This window comes from Ostrinia nubilalis, chromosome 6, assembly GCF_963855985.1.
Source record: "Ostrinia nubilalis chromosome 6, ilOstNubi1.1, whole genome shotgun sequence".
In the NCBI taxonomy this organism is placed as follows: Eukaryota; Metazoa; Arthropoda; class Insecta; order Lepidoptera; family Crambidae; genus Ostrinia; species Ostrinia nubilalis.
Genome location: NC_087093.1, coordinates 12,444,251 through 12,469,165, shown reverse-complemented (window position 1 = coordinate 12,469,165; position 24,915 = coordinate 12,444,251). Strand labels below are relative to the sequence as shown.

The 24,915-nt window shown below is 44.7% G+C and overlaps 1 protein-coding gene across 1 annotated transcript in view; it reads left to right on the top strand.

Annotated features, from left to right (window-relative positions):
* The window catches only part of LOC135072636 (mitogen-activated protein kinase kinase kinase 15), a 51,639-nt gene extending 28,619 nt beyond the window's left edge, over positions 1 to 23,020 (top strand). The window contains exons 18-25 of the mRNA XM_063966641.1: positions 171 to 266; positions 1,608 to 1,701; positions 2,494 to 2,676; positions 3,130 to 3,394; positions 3,862 to 4,006; positions 7,230 to 7,346; positions 12,326 to 12,493; positions 19,288 to 23,020. Of these exons, the coding sequence (XP_063822711.1) occupies positions 171 to 266; positions 1,608 to 1,701; positions 2,494 to 2,676; positions 3,130 to 3,394; positions 3,862 to 4,006; positions 7,230 to 7,346; positions 12,326 to 12,493; positions 19,288 to 19,555 (1,336 nt within the window). The 3' untranslated portion in view covers positions 19,556 to 23,020. The remainder of the gene's footprint in view (positions 1 to 170; positions 267 to 1,607; positions 1,702 to 2,493; positions 2,677 to 3,129; positions 3,395 to 3,861; positions 4,007 to 7,229; positions 7,347 to 12,325; positions 12,494 to 19,287) is intronic.
* The last annotated feature ends 1,895 nt before the right edge of the window (positions 23,021 to 24,915 follow it).

Here is a 24,915-nt window from a genome sequence, read left to right as displayed (position 1 = left end):
TGATAATATGCTAATAAACAAACGTCCTTCACCCTGCATCGTTATAGAAGCAGAAACGCCAAAAAATAGTCTTAAAATTCGCACATATCAAGTCCCACGGTTGTTAACATTTGTCTTAACATATGTCGTTTGCTTTGCACCTAAGCCTGTGTTTGTTTTCCCGCAAAAAGGGTGAAAACGATCCGGTCTAACCCGACGATTACACGGACGGCTTCGTCGATGCTCTCACCGATACTGATATACCCACCGGACTTGTCTACTAGCAGGTAATTTTAAGGGTGTTTTTAGTGTCATGTGAATTGGTCCACGCACGCGGCGTTTGACAGAATATGGACCCCATAGATAGGGATTCTGTGTGTGATTTGATCAAGCAGAGCAAAATAGGGTCACTCCCACTTATTCCATGAATGTCCTAAGAGACGACTAAGGACATCAGGCCTGGGGAGACGCTTAGCCAGAATGTGGAAAGTAAACGGAGGAACGTTTGCCTCTAATAAATTAGAAAAGGTTGCGTCGTGTTCCAGCAGTGGAAACCAAATGACTCGATGTTGAAGACAATGCCAGATTAATCCGCGTATCAGACGTGCTTTAATAAATGATGGATTAGAAAAATAGTATTATTAGGCCAATCTCGCGTGCGTGGAATAATACGCCTGACACTGAAAATGCTCAAACAGTTTAAATGCACCTTAAAGAGTTCATAGAATACTATATTTGTCAGCTACTTTCAACTCTTATCGATATAGCGGAAGCTATTTTGATTCTTATTTTATCTGCAATAATTAAAAAAATGCAGCAGATATTTAAGAACTTTATTAACTTGACCAAATGTGTGGAAGAAAAATAGCGCTAAAAGGACATTGTCAAAGTTAAAAACTAATGAGGGGTTTCGCGATTGAAAAATCCGCCAGATGGCGGGACGTGGATGTGGGGTCTGACTGCTGCGTGATTAGTGGATTTTGACATATCTGTCAATGTCATGTCAAAAATAATCAATCATGCAGCATTTGGACCTCGCGTCTACGTATTGCCATCTGGCGGATTTTTCAATCGCGAAAACCCTCATTGCACATACGACAGTGTATATTGTAAAATTAATAATAATAATTTATTTAGATAGCTAACAAGATAAAAACACTAATAAGGGGAAATAAAATTGTAATGAGATTAATATTATTGAATATCGTTAATATAATAGTAAACCATTTCATTTCTTAAGTTAAAGGTATACTTCAAAATCATAAAATATTGCATTCTATGAAATCATTTTAACACAATCACACTCCATAAGCTTTTTCACTTCACCAATACCACCAACACATTTTTGTAGTCAAAATTTTACATACAATTTTCGTGTAAATGCTCAGTCATTATTACTAACGCTATATTTACTAACCTTTTGTATTACAGTTAAATAAATATATGAAATTAGTTTAACTACGAAATAGACCGTTAAGGGAGCATGTTTTGACTGTTCCTTAAAAATATTTGCAAGAAATATGGCTCTAGAAAAGTCAATACACGTAAAAAGCATGCTTCCAAATCCTATGTATTGTGTAATACACAAGAGTTAATATTAAAATGTTTTTATTTATGTATCCCTACAGTACTATGCCAAATACTCCGTCCACCGATGAGATGGATAGTAGCGATACTATCCTCAACAGGCGGAGTTCTTCGGGAGGTCTGCTGTCACCTGAGGTAAGGAAAATTAAAAATATTTATTGCCAGATTAAATACACAAAAACACTCATAAATGGTTCAGTTTTTATTAGGCATATTATACATAACTAAATTGGTGGCAAATTACCTGTACTAAAGTGCCGTCGCCGAGCAGATATAATTTCGTACAATGACCCCAAGCTACCCATCCTTATCGCTCATGTGTAATTATTATTATATACAGTGTGAGTCACGTTAAAGTGTACATATGAAAATAGATGAAAGTAGACCTATTTTTATCGATAAAAAAGAGGTCAAAAAATTTTTAAGATTTTATTTTAATTTTTTTTCTTCCAATTACTTATTGTAAAGAAAACGTAATAACTTTTAAACTAAGCGGTATATCCTAATAAAATAAAAACAGTAATAATGCTAAATAACAGGCAATACTATAAAAATACATAAAATACACAAAAAATGCCAACAAATAATAAAAAATGATACTTTTTGAAAAAATCTGCTTTTAAACTCGTGTTTTTTTGGTTATTTGATAAATTTCTCTAAAAAATGCCCCTATAACCGGTGGTTTTTATTACTTTGTATTATTTTCTATCGTATTACCTTCGCAAAACCAAAAATCGCATGTCTCTATCCCTATCACAACGTTTGCAATGATTGCTGTCGCGGCTGCGCAACGGGCGGCCGGCCGCAGTGAGTGACTGCTCGGTGACCGGATTTTATAATCCCTTACACGAATGTTCACTCATTACAAGTCACCCTGTATAACTTTCACTACTCGGTAACATTCTTAATTTCGTGTTTTTTTTTCAGGTGGACATGACAAGCGTACCTCGTTCATCAATAGATGTAGAGCACGATGGATTTTATCTGTTGAAAAAAGACTCGCAACGCCGTCTCACTCTTTCACGAGTGTTGGAGCAGGACAGTGAAAAAATCTGCTCAAAATGGATGTTGAGTGTACAACAGGACTTTGGTAACACTCTTCTTACGATGGTAAGTTGGTCAAGTGTTAATTTGATCCAACATTTTATTAAAAACTAATAATAAAATACTTAATTAGTCTAAAGGCTTTCTGTCAAAAAATACCAGTTACAGTGTGACTGGTTGGGAAGATAGGTAAATAAATGTAACCTCTGGATTTTTTTCCCAATTCTGAGTCATATTGTTACACGTTACATTGTGACTATTTCGGAACAAGCGAAAAAAACCGCTTATAAGATACATGCTAGCCTAACAATGCTAACGTCTTAGCGACATCGCACACTGGGCGACAAATCGCGCGACAGACGCGGCCACAAAACGCGTGCGCGCATCATTTCATATTGTTAACTTGTCGTCGCGAAGTCGTGACGACAGCTAATATATGAAATTACGCGCGCACGCGCTTATACTTGTCACATTTTGTTCAATGATTATTATTTTCATATAAATTTCGTTTCTCAACAGCATCACCTAGAAACCCTCCGCCTAGCGCTCAAAGACTACATAATGGACCAGAACAGAAGCGTCATAGAACAAGCCATCACAACCTTGAAGGAGGAACTAGACTTCGACTCCAAGGCCATAAACGAGCTTCATGCCGCCATCTATATGTTCCAAGAGGCAGTTAATGCAGTACTGAGGATGCACAGCATAAAGCCCCATTGGATGTTTGCGCTGGATAATTTAGTGAGGAATGCTGTGCAAGCCGCCATTACTGTGTTGTCGCCAGGTTAGATGATTTAGATAATTTTCATCACGTTTCTGGTACAATCTGTAATTTTTTCCGTAAAATAACAGTAACGAATGCCATCTGCAAGATCAGACAAAAGTGAAGAATGTATTAAAACTGGTTGGATTTTTTAACTTATACAAATCACAAGCTTGTAACTTTTCTTGAATAAAGATTCATCTAGAGTGGCGCTATGTCGTCCTAAGAATCGTCTTGGTTTTACTTTTATAAGCTTCGTAATTCTGTAATCTTTTCAGCTGAGTTTCAATCGAACAGCAACAATCAGTATTTTTCTCAGTAAATTTTTACATCGTTCTAGTAATACAAGTTATTTGCCTCTAAATAAGTTTTTTCACCCTTGAAACCAAAGTTTCCTTAGTTTCAAAAGCAGATTCCAGTTCTATTGTTACAAAATCCAGCATATCCATGTTTGGTGCATCTAAAATTTATTCCTTTAACCATTCCAGAGCTAGGCGCCAACTTGGCGGGACAAGAGTCTCGGCGCGGCGCCAACAGCGGCTGCGCGGCGGCCGACGTGGCCACTCCTTCAGCCGTGTCCACCGCCAACTCCAGGGACCACCAGCTGCACCAGCTCCGCCAGGAGAACCACAAGTGAGTAGCTAGAGCCGGCGCCAACTGGCGGCAGGAGTCTCGCGGCGCCAACAGCGGCTGCGCGGCGGCCGACGTGGCCACTCCTTCAGCCGTGTCCACCGCCAACTCCAGGGACCACCAGCTGCACCAGCTCCGCCAGGAGAACCACAAGTGAGTAGCTAGAGCCGGCGCCAACTGGCGGCAGGAGTCTCGCGGCGCCAACAGCGGCTGCGCGGCGGCCGACGTGGCCACTCCTTCAGCCGTGTCCACCGCCAACTCCAGGGACCACCAGCTGCACCAGCTCCGCCAGGAGAACCACAAGTGAGTAGCTAGAGCCGGCGCCAACTGGCGGCAGGAGTCTCGCGGCGCCAACAGCGGCTGCGCGGCGGCCGACGTGGCCACTCCTTCAGCCGTGTCCACCGCCAACTCCAGGGACCACCAGCTGCACCAGCTCCGCCAGGAGAACCACAAGTGAGTAGCTAGAGCCGGCGCCAACTGGCGGCAGGAGTCTCGCGGCGCCAACAGCGGCTGCGCGGCGGCCGACGTGGCCACTCCTTCAGCCGTGTCCACCGCCAACTCCAGGGACCACCAGCTGCACCAGCTCCGCCAGGAGAACCACAAGTGAGTAGCTAGAGCCGGCGCCAACTGGCGGCAGGAGTCTCGCGGCGCCAACAGCGGCTGCGCGGCGGCCGACGTGGCCACTCCTTCAGCCGTGTCCACCGCCAACTCCAGGGACCACCAGCTGCACCAGCTCCGCCAGGAGAACCACAAGTGAGTAGCTAGAGCCGGCGCCAACTGGCGGCAGGAGTCTCGCGGCGCCAACAGCGGCTGCGCGGCGGCCGACGTGGCCACTCCTTCAGCCGTGTCCACCGCCAACTCCAGGGACCACCAGCTGCACCAGCTCCGCCAGGAGAACCACAAGTGAGTAGCTAGAGCCGGCGCCAACTGGCGGCAGGAGTCTCGCGGCGCCAACAGCGGCTGCGCGGCGGCCGACGTGGCCACTCCTTCAGCCGTGTCCACCGCCAACTCCAGGGACCACCAGCTGCACCAGCTCCGCCAGGAGAACCACAAGTGAGTAGCTAGAGCCGGCGCCAACTGGCGGCAGGAGTCTCGCGGCGCCAACAGCGGCTGCGCGGCGGCCGACGTGGCCACTCCTTCAGCCGTGTCCACCGCCAACTCCAGGGACCACCAGCTGCACCAGCTCCGCCAGGAGAACCACAAGTGAGTAGCTAGAGCCGGCGCCAACTGGCGGCAGGAGTCTCGCGGCGCCAACAGCGGCTGCGCGGCGGCCGACGTGGCCACTCCTTCAGCCGTGTCCACCGCCAACTCCAGGGACCACCAGCTGCACCAGCTCCGCCAGGAGAACCACAAGTGAGTAGCTAGAGCCGGCGCCAACTGGCGGCAGGAGTCAAGGCGCCAACAGCGGCTGCGCGGCGGCCGACGTGGCCACTCCTTCAGCCGTGTCCACCGCCAACTCCAGGGACCACCAGCTGCACCAGCTCCGCCAGGAGAACCACAAGTGAGTAGCTAGAGCCGGCGCCAACTGGCGGCAGGAGTCTCGCGGCGCCAACAGCGGCTGCGCGGCGGCCGACGTGGCCACTCCTTCAGCCGTGTCCACCGCCAACTCCAGGGACCACCAGCTGCACCAGCTCCGCCAGGAGAACCACAAGTGAGTAGCTAGAGCCGGCGCCAACTGGCGGCAGGAGTCTCGCGGCGCCAACAGCGGCTGCGCGGCGGCCGACGTGGCCACTCCTTCAGCCGTGTCCACCGCCAACTCCAGGGACCACCAGCTGCACCAGCTCCGCCAGGAGAACCACAAGTGAGTAGCTAGAGCCGGCGCCAACTGGCGGCAGGAGTCAAGGCGCCAACAGCGGCTGCGCGGCGGCCGACGTGGCCACTCCTTCAGCCGTGTCCACCGCCAACTCCAGGGACCACCAGCTGCACCAGCTCCGCCAGGAGAACCACAAGTGAGTAGCTAGAGCCGGCGCCAACTGGCGGCAGGAGTCAAGGCGCCAACAGCGGCTGCGCGGCGGCCGACGTGGCCACTCCTTCAGCCGTGTCCACCGCCAACTCCAGGGACCACCAGCTGCACCAGCTCCGCCAGGAGAACCACAAGTGAGTAGCTAGAGCCGGCGCCAACTGGCGGCAGGAGTCTCGCGGCGCCAACAGCGGCTGCGCGGCGGCCGACGTGGCCACTCCTTCAGCCGTGTCCACCGCCAACTCCAGGGACCACCAGCTGCACCAGCTCCGCCAGGAGAACCACAAGTGAGTAGCTAGAGCCGGCGCCAACTGGCGGCAGGAGTCTCGCGGCGCCAACAGCGGCTGCGCGGCGGCCGACGTGGCCACTCCTTCAGCCGTGTCCACCGCCAACTCCAGGGACCACCAGCTGCACCAGCTCCGCCAGGACAACCACAAGTGAGTAGCTAGAGCCGGCGCCAACTGGCGGCAGGAGTCTCGCGGCGCCAACAGCGGCTGCGCGGCGGCCGACGTGGCCACTCCTTCAGCCGTGTCCACCGCCAACTCCAGTGACCACCAGCTGCACCAGCTCCGCCAGGAAAACCACAAGTAAGTGATGAAAATCAGGGATGTTATGGATATCCGTAACCATAACCGAAACTTTCGGATATCCGAAATAAAAAAATATCCGTAACCGAAACCGGTATAATATTATTCCTATATCCGTTACCTTATTCATAACCGAAACTGCATATACATAACCGAAACTGCATATCCATAACATCCCTAATCCAAATGAGAAGGCAAGATTAATCATCACCAGGAAATCTCGTTTCTACTGCAGGGCCATTACCAGAGGAATATGGATACTCCCCACACTGATCTGACTAGTTGGAGAGGCCTTATGTTCACAGATTAGTCCCTTAGTCGCCTCTTACGACATTTATGAGACGTTTTAGGCGCATAATGTCAAAAGCGCAAAATGTCAAATCCATAAAAATCTTATTAATTTATGATACTTATTTTTATCCTGTTTTAATTTTGTTGATTAGTTTAACCGCTGAGTTAATCAAATATTGTATTTCTCGTAGTTAGGTTAGTTTAGGTTTTTTGAGTTATTGTGCTTTTGAAATTTTGCGCCTAAACCTTACGAGACGAGTGAGAGTGGTGCTATTAAACTCTACCTCGAAACTACTTAACTACAAATAAACTTTGTCGACAAAAATGAGATAGATCACCACTCACAGGGAGAAAGCTACTAGCAATACTTACGTGTATGTTGTTTCAGGTTACACCAAGAGCTGATAGACAGCTATCAGCAGTACCAGGCGTTGCTTAGACAAATACTTGAAGAGCAGCGAATGCAGACTCAAGTTATGCGAGATCTCGTGGACAGGAGGCCGAGGTAAACATATTCCAGTCTAATAAAAGTTATTAATTTGATAAAATCATAGACAAAGAACAGGAATGACGATTCGTACTTATGTGCAGCACATAGTTATGACCTATTTTTCTGTGTCTCGTTTGTGGGGCAATAAATGAAGAAATGAAAATGGTGAACTTGTCATTTTCCAATTTTTGGGGATGAATACGAAATGACAGTTTTTCTTGCTCGAAAAGCAAATACATATCCTTTAACCTCTGTACATGTATGCACATAAATGTTAATGCTGAATAAATGTATTCTATTCTATTCTATATCGAATATTTAGTCCAGCGCAGCAGCCCTACTCGGAAACGCTGTTTATGTGAGTAGTTTCGGGTCTATCTGTCACCGTCGCTCATCTCGCTTTGTGTGAGAGAGATGGCAACAATTGAAACTTCGGATAAAGTTTTCCGGACCTTAGCAAGACGTTCTAGATTACATTAAATCGTCCAAGTAAGCGATTTACAATAACTTACTCTTTATTCTCAGGAGTGAAAGTCCTGCAGAGATAGACGAGGAACAGTACAGCATCCTCCGCGAGTGGGCGTGCCCTAGAGGCGTGCCCGACTCGGCGGCGCGCGCGCTCGCGGCGCACGAGTACACGCTCGGCGACCTGCTGGCGCACGCGCGGAGGGAGGACATAGCCCGGCTCCAGCTCAAGTAAGTGGCGATATCTCAGGTCCATCTTAAGTAAGTGACGGTATATCCTCAAGTGAAAGCCCCCAAGAGACAGGCGAAGAGCAGTACAACATCCTCCGGGACGCCTTTAGGGCTTAAGGCGAGACAGGGAAGACATAGCCCGGCTCCAGCTCAAGTAAGTGACTATATATCAGGTCAATCTTAAGTAAGTGACGGTATATCATTAAGTGAGGGTCCCTAAGAGACAGACGAGGAACAGTACAGCATCCTCCGCGAGTGGGCGTGCCCTAGAGGCGTGCCCGACTCGGCGGCGCGCGCGCTCGCGGCGCACGAGTACACGCTCGGCGACCTGCTGGCGCACGCGCGGAGGGAGGACATAGCCCGGCTCCAGCTCAAGTAAGTGACGGTATCTCAGGTCCATCTTAAGTAAGTGACGGTGTATCCTCAAGTGAGACATAGCCAGGCTCGAGTTCAAGTAAGTGGCGCATTAAATATAACTTGAGAGAAACGACTTTCTAGGACCTAAATGGGACTTGAATCTACGGACTTTCGTTTGCGGGATCCAACGAGTATACACTCGGCTATCTCTAGTAATGCGTGCAGAGGGAGGATATACTTGTAGCTAGGCGCAATCTCGAGTAAGGGACGATTTCTCAGGAGCGAAAGCCCCCGAGAGTTAGACGAAGAACAGTACAATGAGGGCTATCGTTTTAGCGCTCACCAGTTAGCGCCACTGTAGAGTAAGGTCCTGTCACTTGCTAGTAGCGAAGACAGTGGCGCCAACTTGTGAGCGCTAAAGTGGTAGGAGGACTATCGCATTTGCACTCATCAAGATGGCGCCACTGTAGAGTAAGGTCCTGTCAATCGCCAGGGGTGCCAACTGTTAAGTATAAATACGATAGCCCTCATTATCCGAGTCTGGGCGTGCCAGACTCAACGAGTTCATAGCTAGGCTCCATCTTAAGTAAGTGACGGTATATCCTCAAGTGAGAGCCCCCAAGAGACACGAGGAACAGTACAGCATCCTCCGCGAGTGGGCGTGCCCTAGAGGCGTGCCCGACTCGGCGGCGCGCGCGCTCGCGGCGCACGAGTACACGCTCGGCGACCTGCTGGCGCACGCGCGGAGGGAGGACATAGCCCGGCTCCAGCTCAAGTAAGTGGCGATATCTCAGGTCAATCTTAAGTAAGTGACGGTATATCCTCAAGTGAGTGACGCAATAAACACGAATTGATTGTTCTTAGAGTGACATAGCTGGGCTCAAACTTAAGTAAGTGACGATGTATTCTCAAGTGAAAGCCCCCGAGAGTTAGACGAAGAAAGTACAATTAGGCGAGACTGGGTGTGCCCTAAAGGCGTACCCGTCTCAACGAGTATACACTAAAGTTCACTAAACGATATCTAGCAAAACGCACATAGGGAGGATATTAGGCTCAATCTTAAGTAAGTGACACATTAAAAATGACTTGAAGGAATCGACTGTCTAGGTGTGACTTGAAGCTACGAACTTTTGCTTACTGGATCCAACGAGTTTGCGCTCAGCGATTTCTAGTATCATGCGCTGAGAGAGGACATAGCCCGGCTCCAGCTCAAGTAAGTGGCGGTATCTCAGGTCCATCTTAAGTAAGTGACGGTATATCCTCAAGTGAGAGATCCCAAGAGACAGGCGAGGAACAGTACAGCATCCTCCGCGAGTGGGCGTGCCATAAAGGCGTCCTCGACTTAACGAGAATATACACCTAAACAGAGGGAGGACATAGCTAGGCTCCATCTCAACTATAACTCAGAAGCGAAAGCCCCAAGAGTTAGTACGTAATGATATCTCAGGGGCGAAAGCCCCCGAGAGTTAGACGAAGAACAGTACAATGATTCGAGACTAGGCGTGCCTTAAATCTAGGCGTCCGACTTAATGAGTATACAACTAAAAAGGGAGGACTTAATTAGGCTCAGTCTTACTCAAGTAAGTGACGGTATATCCTCAAGTGAGAGTCCCCAAGAGACACGAGGAACAGTACAGCATCCTCCGCGAGTGGGCGTGCCCTAGAGGCGTGCCCGACTCGGCGGCGCGCGCGCTCGCGGCGCACGAGTACACGCTCGGCGACCTGCTGGCGCACGCGCGGAGGGAGGACATAGCCCGGCTCCAGCTCAAGTAAGTGACGATATCTCAGGTCAATCTCAAGTAAGTGACGGTATATCCTCAAGTGAGAGTCCCCAAGAGACACGAGGAACAGTACAGCATCCTCCGCGAGTGGGCGTGCCCTAGAGGCGTGCCCGACTCGGCGGCGCGCGCGCTCGCGGCGCACGAGTACACGCTCGGCGACCTGCTGGCGCACGCGCGGAGGGAGGACATAGCCCGGCTCCAGCTCAAGTAAGTGACGATATCTCAGGTCAATCTCAAGTAAGTGACGGTATATCCTCAAGTAAGTCCCCAAGAGAGACGAGGAACAGTACAGCATCCTCCGCGAGTGGGCGTGCCCTAGAGGCGTGCCCGACTCGGCGGCGCGCGCGCTCGCGGCGCACGAGTACACGCTCGGCGACCTGCTGGCGCACGCGCGGAGGGAGGACATCGCCCGGCTCCAGCTCAAGTAAGTGGCGATATCCCAGGTCCATCTTAAGTAAGTGACGGTATATCCTCAAGTGAGAGTCTCCAAGAGACAGGTGAAGAGCAGTACAACATCCTCCGGGACGCCTTTAGGGCTAATGGTGCGTCCACACTGGGCGAACGGGCTCGCGCGGCAAACTCGACATCCTGCTCACTCAAGAGCAGGGTGAGCAGGATGACCAGCGTGTCGCGCGAGCCCGTTCGCCCAGTGTGGACGCACCATTAAGGCGTGCCCGACTCAACGGGTATATACTAAACGATTTCTAGCCAAACTCACATAGTGAGGACATAGCCCGGCTCCAGCTCAAGTAAGTGACGATGTGTCAGTAGTCAGTAGAGAGAGCCCCCGAAAGTTAGTAAACTTAGTAATGACATCTTGGAACGAAAGCTCCCGAGAGTCAGACGAAGAAAGTACATTTGTCCGAGACTGGGCGTGCCCTAAAGGCGTGCGACTCAACTAATCAGAGGAAGGACATAGCTAGGGTCCATCTTAAGTAAGTGACGGTATATCCTCAAGTAAGTCCCCAAGAGACAGGCGAGGAACAGTACAGCATCCTCCGCGAGTGGGCGTGCCCTAGAGGCGTGCCCGACTCGGCGGCGCGCGCGCTCGCGGCGCACGAGTACACGCTCGGCGACCTGCTGGCGCACGCGCGGAGGGAGGACATAGCCCGGCTCCAGCTCAAGTAAGTGACGGTATCTCAGGTCAATCTTAAGTAAGTGACGGTATATCCTCAAGTGAGAGTCCCTAACAGATAGACGAAGAACATCCTCCGGGACGCCTTTAGGGCTAAAGGCGTGCCCGACTCAACGAGTATACACTAAACGATTTCTAGCCAAACTCACATAAGGAGGACATAACCAGGCTCCAGCTCAAGTAAGTGACGATGTGTCAGTAGTCAGTAGAGAGAGCCCCCGAAAGTTAGTAATGACATCTTGAAATGAAAGCTCCCGAGAATCAGACGAAGAAAGTACATTTGTCCGAGACTGGGCGTGCCCTAAAGGCGTGCGACTCAACTAATCAGAGGAAGGACATAGCTAGGGTCCATCTTAAGTAAGTGACGGTATATCCTCAAGTGAGCCCAAGAGACAGACGAGGAACAGTACAGCATCCTCCGCGAGTGGGCGTGCCCTAGAGGCGTGCCCGACTCGGCGGCGCGCGCGCTCGCGGCGCACGAGTACACGCTCGGCGACCTGCTGGCGCACGCGCGGAGGGAGGACATAGCCCGGCTCCAGCTCAAGTAAGTGGCGATATCTCAGGTCCATCTTAAGTAAGTGACGGTATATCCTCAAGTGAGTGACGCAATAAACACGAATTGATTGTTCTTAGAGTGACATAGCTAGGCTCAAACTTAAGTAAGTGACGATGTATTCTCAAGTGAAAGCCCCCGAGAGTTAGACGAAGAAAGTACAATTAGGCGAGACTGGGCGTGCCCTAAAGGCGTGCCCGACACAACGAGTATATACTAAACGATTTCTAGCAAAACGCACTGTATAGGGAGGACATATCTAGGCTCAAACTTAAGTAAGTGACGCATTAAACATGACTTGGATGAATCGACTGTCTAGGTGAAACTTGAAGCTACGACCTTTCGCTTACTGGATCCAACGAGTTTGGCTATTTCTAGCATCACGCGCAGAGGGAGGACATAGCCCGGCTCCAGCTCAAGTAAGTGGCGATATCTCAGGTCCATCTTAAGTAAGTGACGGTATATCCTCAAGTGAGAGCCCCCAAGAGACAGACGAGGAACAGTACAGCATCCTCCGCGAGTGGGCGTGCCCTAGAGGCGTGCCCGACTCGGCGGCGCGCGCGCTCGCGGCGCACGAGTACACGCTCGGCGACCTGCTGGCGCACGCGCGGAGGGAGGACATCGCCCGGCTCCAGCTCAAGTAAGTGGCGATATCCCAGGTCCATCTTAAGTAAGTGACGGTATATCCTCAAGTGAGAGTCTCCAAGAGACAGGTGAAGAGCAGTACAACATCCTCCGGGACGCCTTTAGGGCTAATGGTGCGTCCACACTGGGCGAACGGGCTCGCGCGGCAAACTCGACATCCTGCTCACTCAAGAGCAGGGTGAGCAGGATGACCAGCGTGTCGCGCGAGCCCGTTCGCCCAGTGTGGACGCACCATTAAGGCGTGCCCGACTCAACGGGTATATACTAAACGATTTCTAGCCAAACTCACATAGTGAGGACATAGCCCGGCTCCAGCTCAAGTAAGTGACGATGTGTCAGTAGTCAGTAGAGAGAGCCCCCGAAAGTTAGTAAACTTAGTAATGACATCTTGGAACGAAAGCTCCCGAGAGTCAGACGAAGAAAGTACATTTGTCCGAGACTGGGCGTGCCCTAAAGGCGGGCGACTCAACTAATCAGAGGAAGGACATAGCTAGGGTCCATCTTAAGTAAGTGACGGTATATCCTCAAGTGAGAGCCGTCAAGAGACAGACGAGGAACAGTACAGCATCCTCCGCGAGTGGGCGTGCCCTAGAGGCGTGCCCGACTCGGCGGCGCGCGCGCTCGCGGCGCACGAGTACACGCTCGGCGACCTGCTGGCGCACGCGCGGAGGGAGGACATAGCCCGGCTCCAGCTCAAGTAAGTGGCGATATCTCAGGTCCATCTTAAGTAAGTGACGGTATATCCTCAAGTGAGAGCCCCCAAGAGACAGGCGAGGAACAGTACAGCATCCTCCGCGAGTGGGCGTGCCCTAGAGGCGTGCCCGACTCGGCGGCGCGCGCGCTCGCGGCGCACGAGTACACGCTCGGCGACCTGCTGGCGCACGCGCGGAGGGAGGACATAGCCCGGCTCCAGCTCAAGTAAGTGGCGATATCTCAGGTCCATCTTAAGTAAGTGACGGTGTATCCTCAAGTGAGACATAGCCATGCTCGAGTTCAAGTAAGTGGCGCATTAAATATAACTTGAGAGAAACGACTTTCTAGGACCTAAATGGGACTTAAATCTACGGACTTTCGTTTGCGGGATCCAACGAGTATACACTCTGCTATCTCTAGTAATGCGTGCAGAGGGAGGATATACTTGTAGCTAGGCGCAATCTCGAGTAAGGGACGATTTCTCAGGAGCGAAAGCCCCCGAGAGTTAGACGAAGAACAGTAAAATTATCCGAGACTGGGCATGCCATAAAGGCGTGCCCGACTCAACGAGTATACACTTAAACAGAGGTAGGACATATCCAGACTCAATCTCAAGTAAGTAACTATAACTCAGAAGCGAAAGCCCCAAGAGTTAGTAAGTAATGATATCTCAGGAGCGAAAGCCCCCGAGAGTTAGACGAAGAACAGTACAATTATCCGAGACTAGGCGTGTCTTAAAGGCGTCCGACTTAATGAGTATACAACTGAAAAGAGGGAGGACTTAACTAGGCTCAGTCTCACTCAAGTAAGTGACGGTATATCCTCAAGTGAGAGCCCCCAAGAGACAGGCGAGGAACAGTACAGCATCCTCCGCGAGTGGGCGTGCCCTAGAGGCGTGCCCGACTCGGCGGCGCGCGCGCTCGCGGCGCACGAGTACACGCTCGGCGACCTGCTGGCGCACGCGCGGAGGGAGGACATAGCCCGGCTCCAGCTCAAGTAAGTTACGATATCTCGGGTCAATCTTAAGTAAGTGACGGTATATCCTCAAGTGAGTGACGCAATAAACACGAATTGATTGTTCTTAGAGTGACATAGCTAGGCTCAAACTTAAGTAAGTGACGATGTATTCTCAAGTGAAAGCCCCCGAAAGTTAGACGAAGAAAGTACAATTAGGCGAGACTGGGCGTGCACTAAGGGCGTGCCCGACTTAACGAGTATACACTAAAGTCTAAACGATATCTAGCAAAACGCACATAGGGAGGACATAACCAGGCTCCATCTCAAGTAAGTGACGCATTAAACATGACTTGAATGAATCGACTGTCTAGGTGAGACTTGAAGCTACGACCTTTTCCCTACTGGATCCAATGAGTTTGCGCTCAGCGATTTCTAGCCTCATGCGCAGAGGGAGGACATAGCCAGGCTCAATCCCAAGTAAGTGACGATATCTCAGGTCCATCTTAAGTAAGTGACGGTATATCCTCAAGTGAGAGTCCCCAAGAGACAGGCGACGAACAGTACAGCATCCTCCGCGAGTGGGCGTGCCCTAGAGGCGTGCCCGACTCAACGAGTACACACTAAACGATTTCTAGCAAAACGCACTATTATAGGGAAGAAATAGCTAGGGTCAGTCTCAAGTAAGTGACGGTATATCCTCAAGTGAGAGTCCCTAACAGATAGACGAGGAACAGTATATCCTCCGGGACGCCTTTAGGGCTAAAGGCGTGCCCGACTCAACGAGTATACACTAAACGATTTCTAGCAAAACGCACATAGGGAGGACATAGCCAGGCTCCAGCTCAAGTAAGTGACGATATCTTAAAAGCGAAAACCTCCGAGAGTTTGTAATGATATCTCAGGAGCTCAAGCCCCAGAGAGTTAGACGAAGAAGAACAGTACAATTAGGGGAGACTGGGCATGCTTTAAAGGCGTGCGACTCAACTAATCAGAGGGAGGACATAGCCAGGCTCCATCATAAGTAAGTTACGATATCTCAAGTGAAAGCTCCGAAGAGATAGACGAGGAACAGTACAACATCCTCCGCGACTGGGTGGGCGTGCCCTAAAGGCGTGTATACACCTAAACGAAGTGAAGACTAAGCTAGGCTCAATCTCAAGTAGGTAAGTGACGATAAACATGAAAGAGTCGACTGTCTTAGGTGGAACGAACGTAAATCAACAACCTATCGCTTGCTGGATCGAACGAGTATACCATCAATGAACTTTTGCAACACGCGTAGAGAGGACATAGCAAGGCTCAATCTCAAGTGACGAAATTATATTCTCAGAAGTGAGTCCTCAGTTACGATGTATTTATTCTCAAGTGAAAGCCCCAAAGGATAGATGAGCTGGAATATTCAAATACTGTATTAGGCCATAATAAGCCCGCAAAATCGCACGTGAAGCTACTCCCAAATTATCATCTGTCATTCGTAACTGACACTGGTCAGAGGCCCTGATATATTCAAACGATTCTGAAACTTCAAATAGCAAGAATGACAACTAATAATTCAGTATTGATAGTATAGTAGGGAATTTAGTGCAATGATTTGTATGGAGACCCCTCCACTTTGGTATAGAAGGCTCAGTTTTGCAACAGTGGTTCTTTGGGTGCTCCTGAGTGGATTTCCGTCGGTAGACATCGGGAGCCCCCCCTGTGATAGCAGGGGGAGGGGGGGCAAGTTTCCTTCCGCCGCGCTTCACTTTAAGGCCCATATCTTCAAAACTATGGGTATTAGGGCAAGTGTGGTATCATTTTCGGATAATTAAAGGATGGCGAATTCATTTCTAGAACAAACTTTTTGCCTTTTCATACCAAAAATTAGAAATATTGAGTAAAATTCACTAAAACCAAAAAGTTTTTTTTTAAATAAACGTCGTTTACTTTTAAATCACTGGAGATAATCTAATAAAAAAAATATGACCTGAAAGCTACATTTATCAGGATTATAAAAATATAACATTGTATGGTAATTTTTTCGCAAAAAGTAGGTGAAAAAAATTTTTTCTTCAGGACACAGCGGGCGAATTTTATTGCGCATCGGAAAAAAATATTTATTTTATCCATGAATTCATACTATTTGGTTCATAAGCAAGCAAGGATTATTATTTTAGAATTTATTTAGAGTTGCTGGCACATCAATCTACCATAATTTGTATTTTTTCGTCAATTGATTTTGAACTCTATGAGTAAAACATAAGGTTGAAAATAGCTTAAATACATTTTAATATTGAAAATATAAGAAGAAAGCACTAAATAAAGAACTTTAATTTGTCTGAACGTTTTATTGATTATTATTATTTTAATTTACACTTTTATTTCTACATAATTGTACCAGTGATTTAACGGAAAGGTAAGTGTGAGGAAAATGAGGTTTCACAATCATAGTACGGGAGATATTTTTAGCACAAAGGTTACGGCTGTGACCTTTTTAGTTGTTTTTTTCAGACAGCACCAGCTTCTGCACTACTTCTTGCACTTACACCTCACCATTTCCAGACAAGCCTCGGCAGCTACGGGCAAACCGGTCCATGTAGGCTCCATCTTGCTATCGACTCTGGTCCATCCCCAACCAGTCGGGTAAAGGGAAGACTCGAGTCGGTTGCTTGCACCTGATCCTATACGCGAATCCCTTGATATACTGCCAGTAGCCAAGGCTGATACAAAGCTGCTGCTGCTGTCTGGGTTATCTTATGTAGGGCCTAAGCTAAGCTAAGCTAAGCTAGGTCTAAGCGTAGTCCACAGCGAACCATTAGGATCTTTATGCTCCATTTTTTTATTCCCTATCATCCAAAAAAATCCTATTCATTAGGTGAATTAAGCGTCTGAGTGAAAGCCTTCTAAGTCTTCTGATGCCGGATATGCTGACCCAAGCAGACCTATCCTTACAGTATTGATTCATGGACCCTACATGTATTCCACATGCTCGAGAGCTGTCTTCTGTTGTCAGGCCCATTTTGTGGGACATGTGGTTCGTTCCATAATGCCCAGTTTGCGTACCAGTAATTGCTTGGGCTTAGGTACCTTTTATTTCCGCTTAATAAGTTTTCTCCATGACCCTGTGTTTCCCTTTAGGAATGATTTGGAGATGCTTATCTTATATCGTTGGAGCTTTCCCATTCAGCACTGTGCTTCTTGGATATGGCCATATTATGGCCATGAGGTATGCTGTCAGATAAAAGTAAGTATCAGTTCTGACCCAATAGGTATCGCCTCTGACCCTAGTTTCGCTAGACTGTCGGCTCTCCCATTGCATTTGATCCGTGTATGTCCAGGTATCCCACATCAGGGACACTTTCATGCCTTCCGAGTTTGTTCATCTTTACGATTGCATCTAGAATAATTCTAGACTCAACCTTCACTGAGGCGATGGCTTTTTGTTTGAGTGCTGCCTGGCTGTGGATCAGGATGTAAATATTGCGTTTTTTACACCCCTGTTCTTTAGTGCACACATATTATAGCGTAGAATTCAGCTTGAAACACTGTAGCAAACCTCCTTAAGCGTTTACTATGTTCGAAGTGTTTACAGTAGACTCCCGTTCCCGTTCCCAATGCCATCTTTGCAGTGGCGGCGTAAGTCCTACGGCACCCCCTGGTAACCCCCACGATTTTGGGGTTACCTACCGATTCCAAGATTGAAAGACAAAATGACATAGACCGCAGATTTGCTATGCAGATGCGCCAGTGAGTGCTAATCTGTGCGACATGTGTCACCCTCTGATGCTTGGCACCTGGGGCGGCCCGCCCCCCCCCTACGCCGCTACTGCATCTTTGAGCTGTCAGTAAACCAGATTAGGCTGTTCTGTTGGGATTTTGGTCCTCTTTTCTAGTCGTCCCTTGTTCAAGATCTATCCACTTACTTATTAGATCAATCCAAGGGGTTCGCGTATAGGATTGGTTGCAAGCAACCGACTCAGTCTTCCCTTTACCCGACTGGTTGGAGGTGGACCAGAGCCGATAGCAAGATGGAGCCTACATGGACCGGTTAGCCCGTAGCTGCCGAGGCTTGCCTGGAAATGGTGAGATGTAAGTGCAAGAAGTAGTGCAGAAGCTGGTGCTGTCTGAAAAAAACAACTAAAAAGGTCACAGCCGTAACCTTTGTGCTAAAAATATCTCCCGTACTATGATTGTGAAACCTCATTTTCCTCACACTTACCTTTCCGTTAAATCACTGGTACAATAGTACAAATAAAAGTAGAAATAAAAGTGTTAATTAAAATAATAATAATCATTAAGACGTTTAGACAAATTAAAGTTCTTTATTTAGTGCTTCCTTCTTATGATATTTTCAATATTAAAATGTATTTAAGCTATTTTCAACCTTATGTCTCACACATAGAGTTCAAAATCAATTGACGAAAAAATACAAATTATGGTAGATTGATGTGCCAGCAACTCTAAATAAATTCTAAAATAATAATCCTTGCTTGCTTATGAACCAAATAGTATGAATTCATGGATAAAATAAATATTTTTTTCCGATGCGCAATAAAATTCGCCCGCTGTGTCCTGAAGAAAAAAATTTTTTCACCTACTTTTTGCGAAAAAAGTACCATACAATGTTATATTTTTATAATTCTGATAAATGTAGCTTTCAGGTCATATTTTTTTTATTAGATTATCTCCAGTGGTTTAAAAGTAAATGACGTTTATTTAAAAAAATACTTTTTGGTTTTTGTGAATTTTACTCAATATTTCTAATTTTTTGTATGAAAAGGCAAAAAGTTTGTTCTAGAAATGAATTCGCCATCCTTTAATTATCCGAAAATGATACCACATTTGCTCTAATACCCATAGTTTTGAAGATATGGGCCTTAAAGTGAAGCGCGGCGGAAGGAAACTTGCCCCCCCTCCCCCTGCTACCACAGGGGGGGCTCCCGATGTCTACCGACGGAAATCCTCTCAGGAGCACCCAAAGAACCACTGTTGCAAAACTGAGCCTTCTATACCAAAGTGGAGGGGTTCTTGCACTAAATTCCCTACTAGTAGCGCCCTTCTGACGACGTCATAGCTGGGACGATTCAGTGTTGGACAACTATATCAGATTGTTTGACGTTAACAGCAACGAAATTCTAAACTCAAAATCTTATTTCACAGAGGCGGCGTAGAACTGCGATTATGGCGGGCCATCCTCGACCACCGTCTACAATCCACCACGAACCACCTGCGTCGCGCTAGCAGCACCGAAACCGATATGGACACCAACTCTATCGTCGTAGTCGAGTGCAACCAATGCAAGACTACCCGCAGAACCACTTCAAACAACTCCTCCTGTTCTAACAACCCTACGATTGTGATTAGGGATCAGGTTAACGGCGAAGATGACGTCACAGAGCTGGTGCCGGCAAATGGAGACAGCCCTTGACTATTGCGCGGGTGGTGCACTCTGCAGTAAGGCCAAGGACACACCAGTGTTAGGATCTACGTAAAGGTTTACTGAAATCAAAAATATATAGGAATTTGTTCGATAAAGTCTAAAATGCTGTGTTTCATTTATGCGATTGCTATGGTTAAACTGGTATTCTTCTCACTACGTGACGCGTGAAAAAGCCGCAGACATGATACCTTTTTTTGTAATTAATGGGGATGTGGATACCACCAGTTAGTAACTGTAACGTAACTGGCAGTTACAATAACATACTTCTTGTGATCTGTCAAAAGTTTGCTTGTCTACGTATTTTGAATAAGTAATCATAGTATTTCTTCTATAAATAAACTACACAAAGAGTTGGTGTCAAAACAAGTTGGATATAGCTGTTTTCTAAAATGATAGAGCTCGGTTTGGTGTTACCGAAACCATGAATGTTTGATCCACATCCCTATTCTATGATTAGCTATAAACTAGTTTTGATTAAAATTAACTAACACTGGAGTTGTGAAAATGCAAGCAATGGAAGCAATAATGTCGTATTTACAAAATACGTGTAACGTATTCGCACAAATTAACTTTTTAACACTAATATTTTTATTAGTCAGATACGCTTGTAACGGTAGTGATATGTCAGGTTGTTTAGAAACTAATCACAGTTTAGGTGCTATATTAAAATCTGTTTTTCGATGTTTTTTGCTTTACGTGTTGCTATAATACGCTTGGCCTGTGAGTGTATCATCCAAACAGGTTTTATGGGCTGACTTGGTCTTATGAAAAAAAAAAATTAGGACTACCGCAATTTTTCGTAGATATTAGAATAAGTTAAGGTTTTTTTAGTGATGTTCTCGAAGCATAGAGTTGTGTATTCACTGTGCAATAATTGACGCGCAACAAGTGACGATTAACATGTTTCGAAACGGATCTTTTCGTCATTTTTTTGTTGAAATTCATGCGTTGTTATGCTACGTTGCCAGCAATCACGTGGTTCGCGACCATTATTGCCTTGTGTATACACGGCTTTAGATCTATTGATTGATGCTTTTCGATACAAAACAATGTTGTAACGTCCTAATATTTTTTCCAGCAATAAGACTATACTCGTATAAAATTAAAGTCAGCACCGTTATAAACCTTGTTGTGTAAATATAATTTGTTATTATTAATTTGTGAATATTTCGACTAGTCTATGTAAATATTAATTTGTTGGCGGATAAGTAGTAATCAACTACGAATTCTCATATTAAATGTTTCGATTCTTCTGTTGAATTTCTATGACAAAAAAACACAATTTATTTATAAGGAATTGAAATAGTTACTGTGAAGTCAGATTTCTTATAACAGGATTTATGCCTAGCACTTTTATTTCTAATGTTGTTGACAATGTAAGTTAAAAGCAATAATGTTAACGTTAGCCTTGCCCAGTTAAAAATGGTGCTATAGATGTGATTGCAAAATAAAAGTGCCTTTATCAATATAGAAACCGGTTTTCTGCTGTTTACTGAAGAATATAACATATTTTTATACATATTACATTGCCCCAGTAGATAAATGATCATTGTGAAACTAATAATGGTTAAAAATGTTGGTTGCTATCATATTGCAATCAATAAAGTAATAAAACATAGGTTTCTTTCTTATAGTACACATTCATCTAGGGATGTTTTAAACAAGTGTGTTTTATCCTATCCACGAAATATCCTACTATGTTCTCTTAATAGAGTTGTTTTTTCTTATAATTATTGTATATTTTCTGTAAGTGCCATAACACGTACACACAAAGCCTGGGCTTGTGGAAATCAGAACTATTCTGTTCTTTACCTATAACGTGAAAAGATCTGTATTTACGTGTATGTTATTAATTAAGTAATAAAAATATAATTCACTATCACAGTATAAAAGTCTATAAGATTTCTGTTAAAATACATTACATTTATGTATGGAACAATTAATTGCTATTGCGCTATTCGGAACACATATAATAGTGAGTACGTTTTGTTGTTCATCCGATGTGTTTCGGTCTTAGACAGTTATAAAACGTGTAGTCTGTAAGTTTACTTAAAAATGTATAATTAAAATGTCTATACTTTGTTTATTGTATTAAACGTTTACAAACACAAATGTTTGTTCAATTTGACGATAAAATATGTGGGTCATGAGTAGAATGGAACGTAAAAGAATGTACGAAAAGAAAAAAAGAAAAAAATTCTTCAAAATAAGGTTTATGCCCTTCTCGCTTACACTACGTTATTTTAAATTCTTTCAGCTTATTCACTCGTAGTTCGGTCTCCTTCATTGTCTTTACGGTCCATTTTATTCGTATCTTACACATATTATATTAGGTGTGACCTAATAATACTCATAACGCTGTTGAGAAGTACAAAACTAACATAGCCTCGTAAATGTATGTATATAAATATTACTTATTTACACTTTAGTAATTATTAACACAAGTTATACAGCTAAAAGTTGCCGCTTTGCTTGTTAAAAAAGTGTAAAAGTGTCTTATATTTAATAATAACATTTGTTAAATACATAAAAAGAGATAAGAGGCTACAATGACTATAAAAATTTATGCTTATAATTACGTAGTCTTCCATTGTTCTGTTAAAAGTGTAACTGCTGAGTTAAATTTTAATATAACGTTGTGTAAAATGTATGTTCACTTAGACCTAAAAGTTTAGTTTAGTTATAACGTTGTGTAGATACTGCAACATCACGCTATTCATGAACCAAAAATTATAAAAAAACGATATTAAAATATTTCGAATATAATTTTGAGAGCAGAACATGTCAAAAATATTAATCGAAAAATCGTGATTTTGGTGCTAAAATACAACCAAGTTTTTTTTGGATCGAAATAACAACAGATTTTGTGCAGGGAAGATTTTTTTTACATTTCCATATTGAGGAAGTTTTCTTTTGTTGTCTGTAGTTCCTGTCACTACGTTTATTTGGTTGTGATTGTGACAGTGAAAATAGTTTTTCGCTGTTTCTAATAACATTGAATGTTAATTGAAATGGCAAAATGTTAATTAAATTAGCAAGGAATTATCAAATTAAATTTCGGGGTAAAAAAGTATGGTGTTAGAACTAAATTGCCGTTGCCTTTTAGAGGTAAACATTTATCAGCAAAAAAACAAGTTTCTCAAAAACAAAATCTCAAGTTAATATGAACACTTACCATGAAGATTTTTTATGTAGATACTCGTATACAAAAACCATTACGACAGTTAATTATTATGAAGTTTTGTTTTCAAACGCAGAAATCGTAAATACCATAATCTGGTATATTTTTTATTTGACTTAAAAATAAAATCCACCTTGATAAAACAAGCCTATTTTCAGTGTCGAATATACTATTTAATGCGAATCTTTACGCAACGTATCGATTGTTATGTAATTTGTAAAGTGAGTAAGCAATGTAATAAGTAGCTAATAAACAATAATACAACTAATAAATTTTGCATTTCATTTATATATTTTTACTTTTGGTTTATTTCTTTATGGACCATAATAATGCGACTGAACGCGACGCTGACAACTATTAGAGCGGAACGAACAAACGATCAAGACAGGCTTTTGATTGATTGAAATACAAATTGTTCACCATACAGCCTTTATTATATTGCAATATAGGCGTCTTTTGAATCATTTTCTCATTTAATTTGAGTTAAGTATTAAATCAAGTTCTCCCAAGGGCTGAGGGTGGCGTTACTCAGTAAGTAACCCACGAATGTTTGCGAATACCGACTGCATTAATTTACATAGGTACACAAATGTATTAACTTTTATAGGACGCAATCGCTAATAGTATGATTACTTACGGAGAATAAGTAAGTATGCCGAACTCGAGCTCTGAATTCGTTGGAGTTGTCAGAATTTGTTTTACTGGAATACGATACAATAGTGGTAGGTCTTGCTGTTTGGAATACTTACCTATGTCCGATTTCACCATCAATCCCTTTCAGTTTTGTTTTCATAGGGGTCAATTAAAAATTAAGGATCGATGGTGAAAACGGGCATTAGTCCCTTCTTAATAATAAAGACTTACACGACTACACGTGCGTTCTTCAGTAGCTAGTGCAACGGTCGAAAATGTTTTCTGTTAATTCCGTAACTTTATTATTATTATTTTTTGTTTTTAATTTTACTTATGATTTCAAAGGGTTCCTTATTACAATGTCTTCCGACTTCCCTTCACTGTATATAAATTATGCTACGAAAACAACCATCATACTTAAGTTACCCTAATAAATGTTGACACCGTGGTAAGAGCACGCATCAAATCTAATACAAAGCCATTTTAGTGGGATATTGTAGTGAAATGCTAATATTGTTATTTTGGAATGACGGGGTGACAGGAGGTTTCTTGACGTTCCCATTAGTTAATACCTACACTGATTTACTAATAAACAATTAGGCTTAGTGGAGATACGCTCTGTATTATAAGAATTACATAGAAATAGGAAATAATATAATCAACGTTACCTCAATTATTTTCTCTGTCACAGAAAAAAAATATCGCTAGCGTCCCTGTTTCAAAAACCGGGATGAAAACTATCCTATATCCTTTGCCGGGACTCAAACTATATGAAAAATATAATCAAAATCAGTTCAGTGGTTTAGGCGTGAAAGCGTGACAGACAGAATTACTTTCGCATTTATAATTTTAGTAGGGACTTCATAAAATGATTTTTTCAGTTGATCGTCTCTTTACAGAAGCGTTTCAACTTAAAATCGTCGTAAAAATCTTATTTCTTACTTTTATTGCAAATCAATTTCGTCGCTCGTTTTATTTTTACACTGTCTCGGCTAAAACAGTGGGGTGGATGTCTACTCAATTACACAGCGTCTTAATTATATTAGATATTCTCAAGTCTTCGGATTTGAATTTCAATCGCCCTAAACCCGACAGGACAGAAGAATTGTTAATTTTATTACGGACTTCCACGGCCTTTTTAATGTAAATCGCTGTGATCTCATTAGATGATGCTTTATAAGGTTTTAAATGCGGCGTATCTATTTTGGGGGTATCTTGCAAAGGTATAGGCAGTTAATGCAGTTTCTACTTAGCAAATGATGTTTTATTGATGAAAATCAGTAGATTCTAATTCTGTAACTAATGGTTACGCGGAAGAAATTTTCCATCTTTAATGGACTTTATTGTTATTCTGTCGGGAGTCAACTAAGAAAAGCTGAACCGTGATTATGCTGAATTCCATGAAAAAATCGCTGCTTTTGTAACTAATTAACTAACACATCATTTGTGTAACTTTAATCTTCAATGGTTTGTGTTTGTATTGCGAAAATTAATGTTTGTTCCACGTTATGAATTCGAACCGCTTCAACGCAGC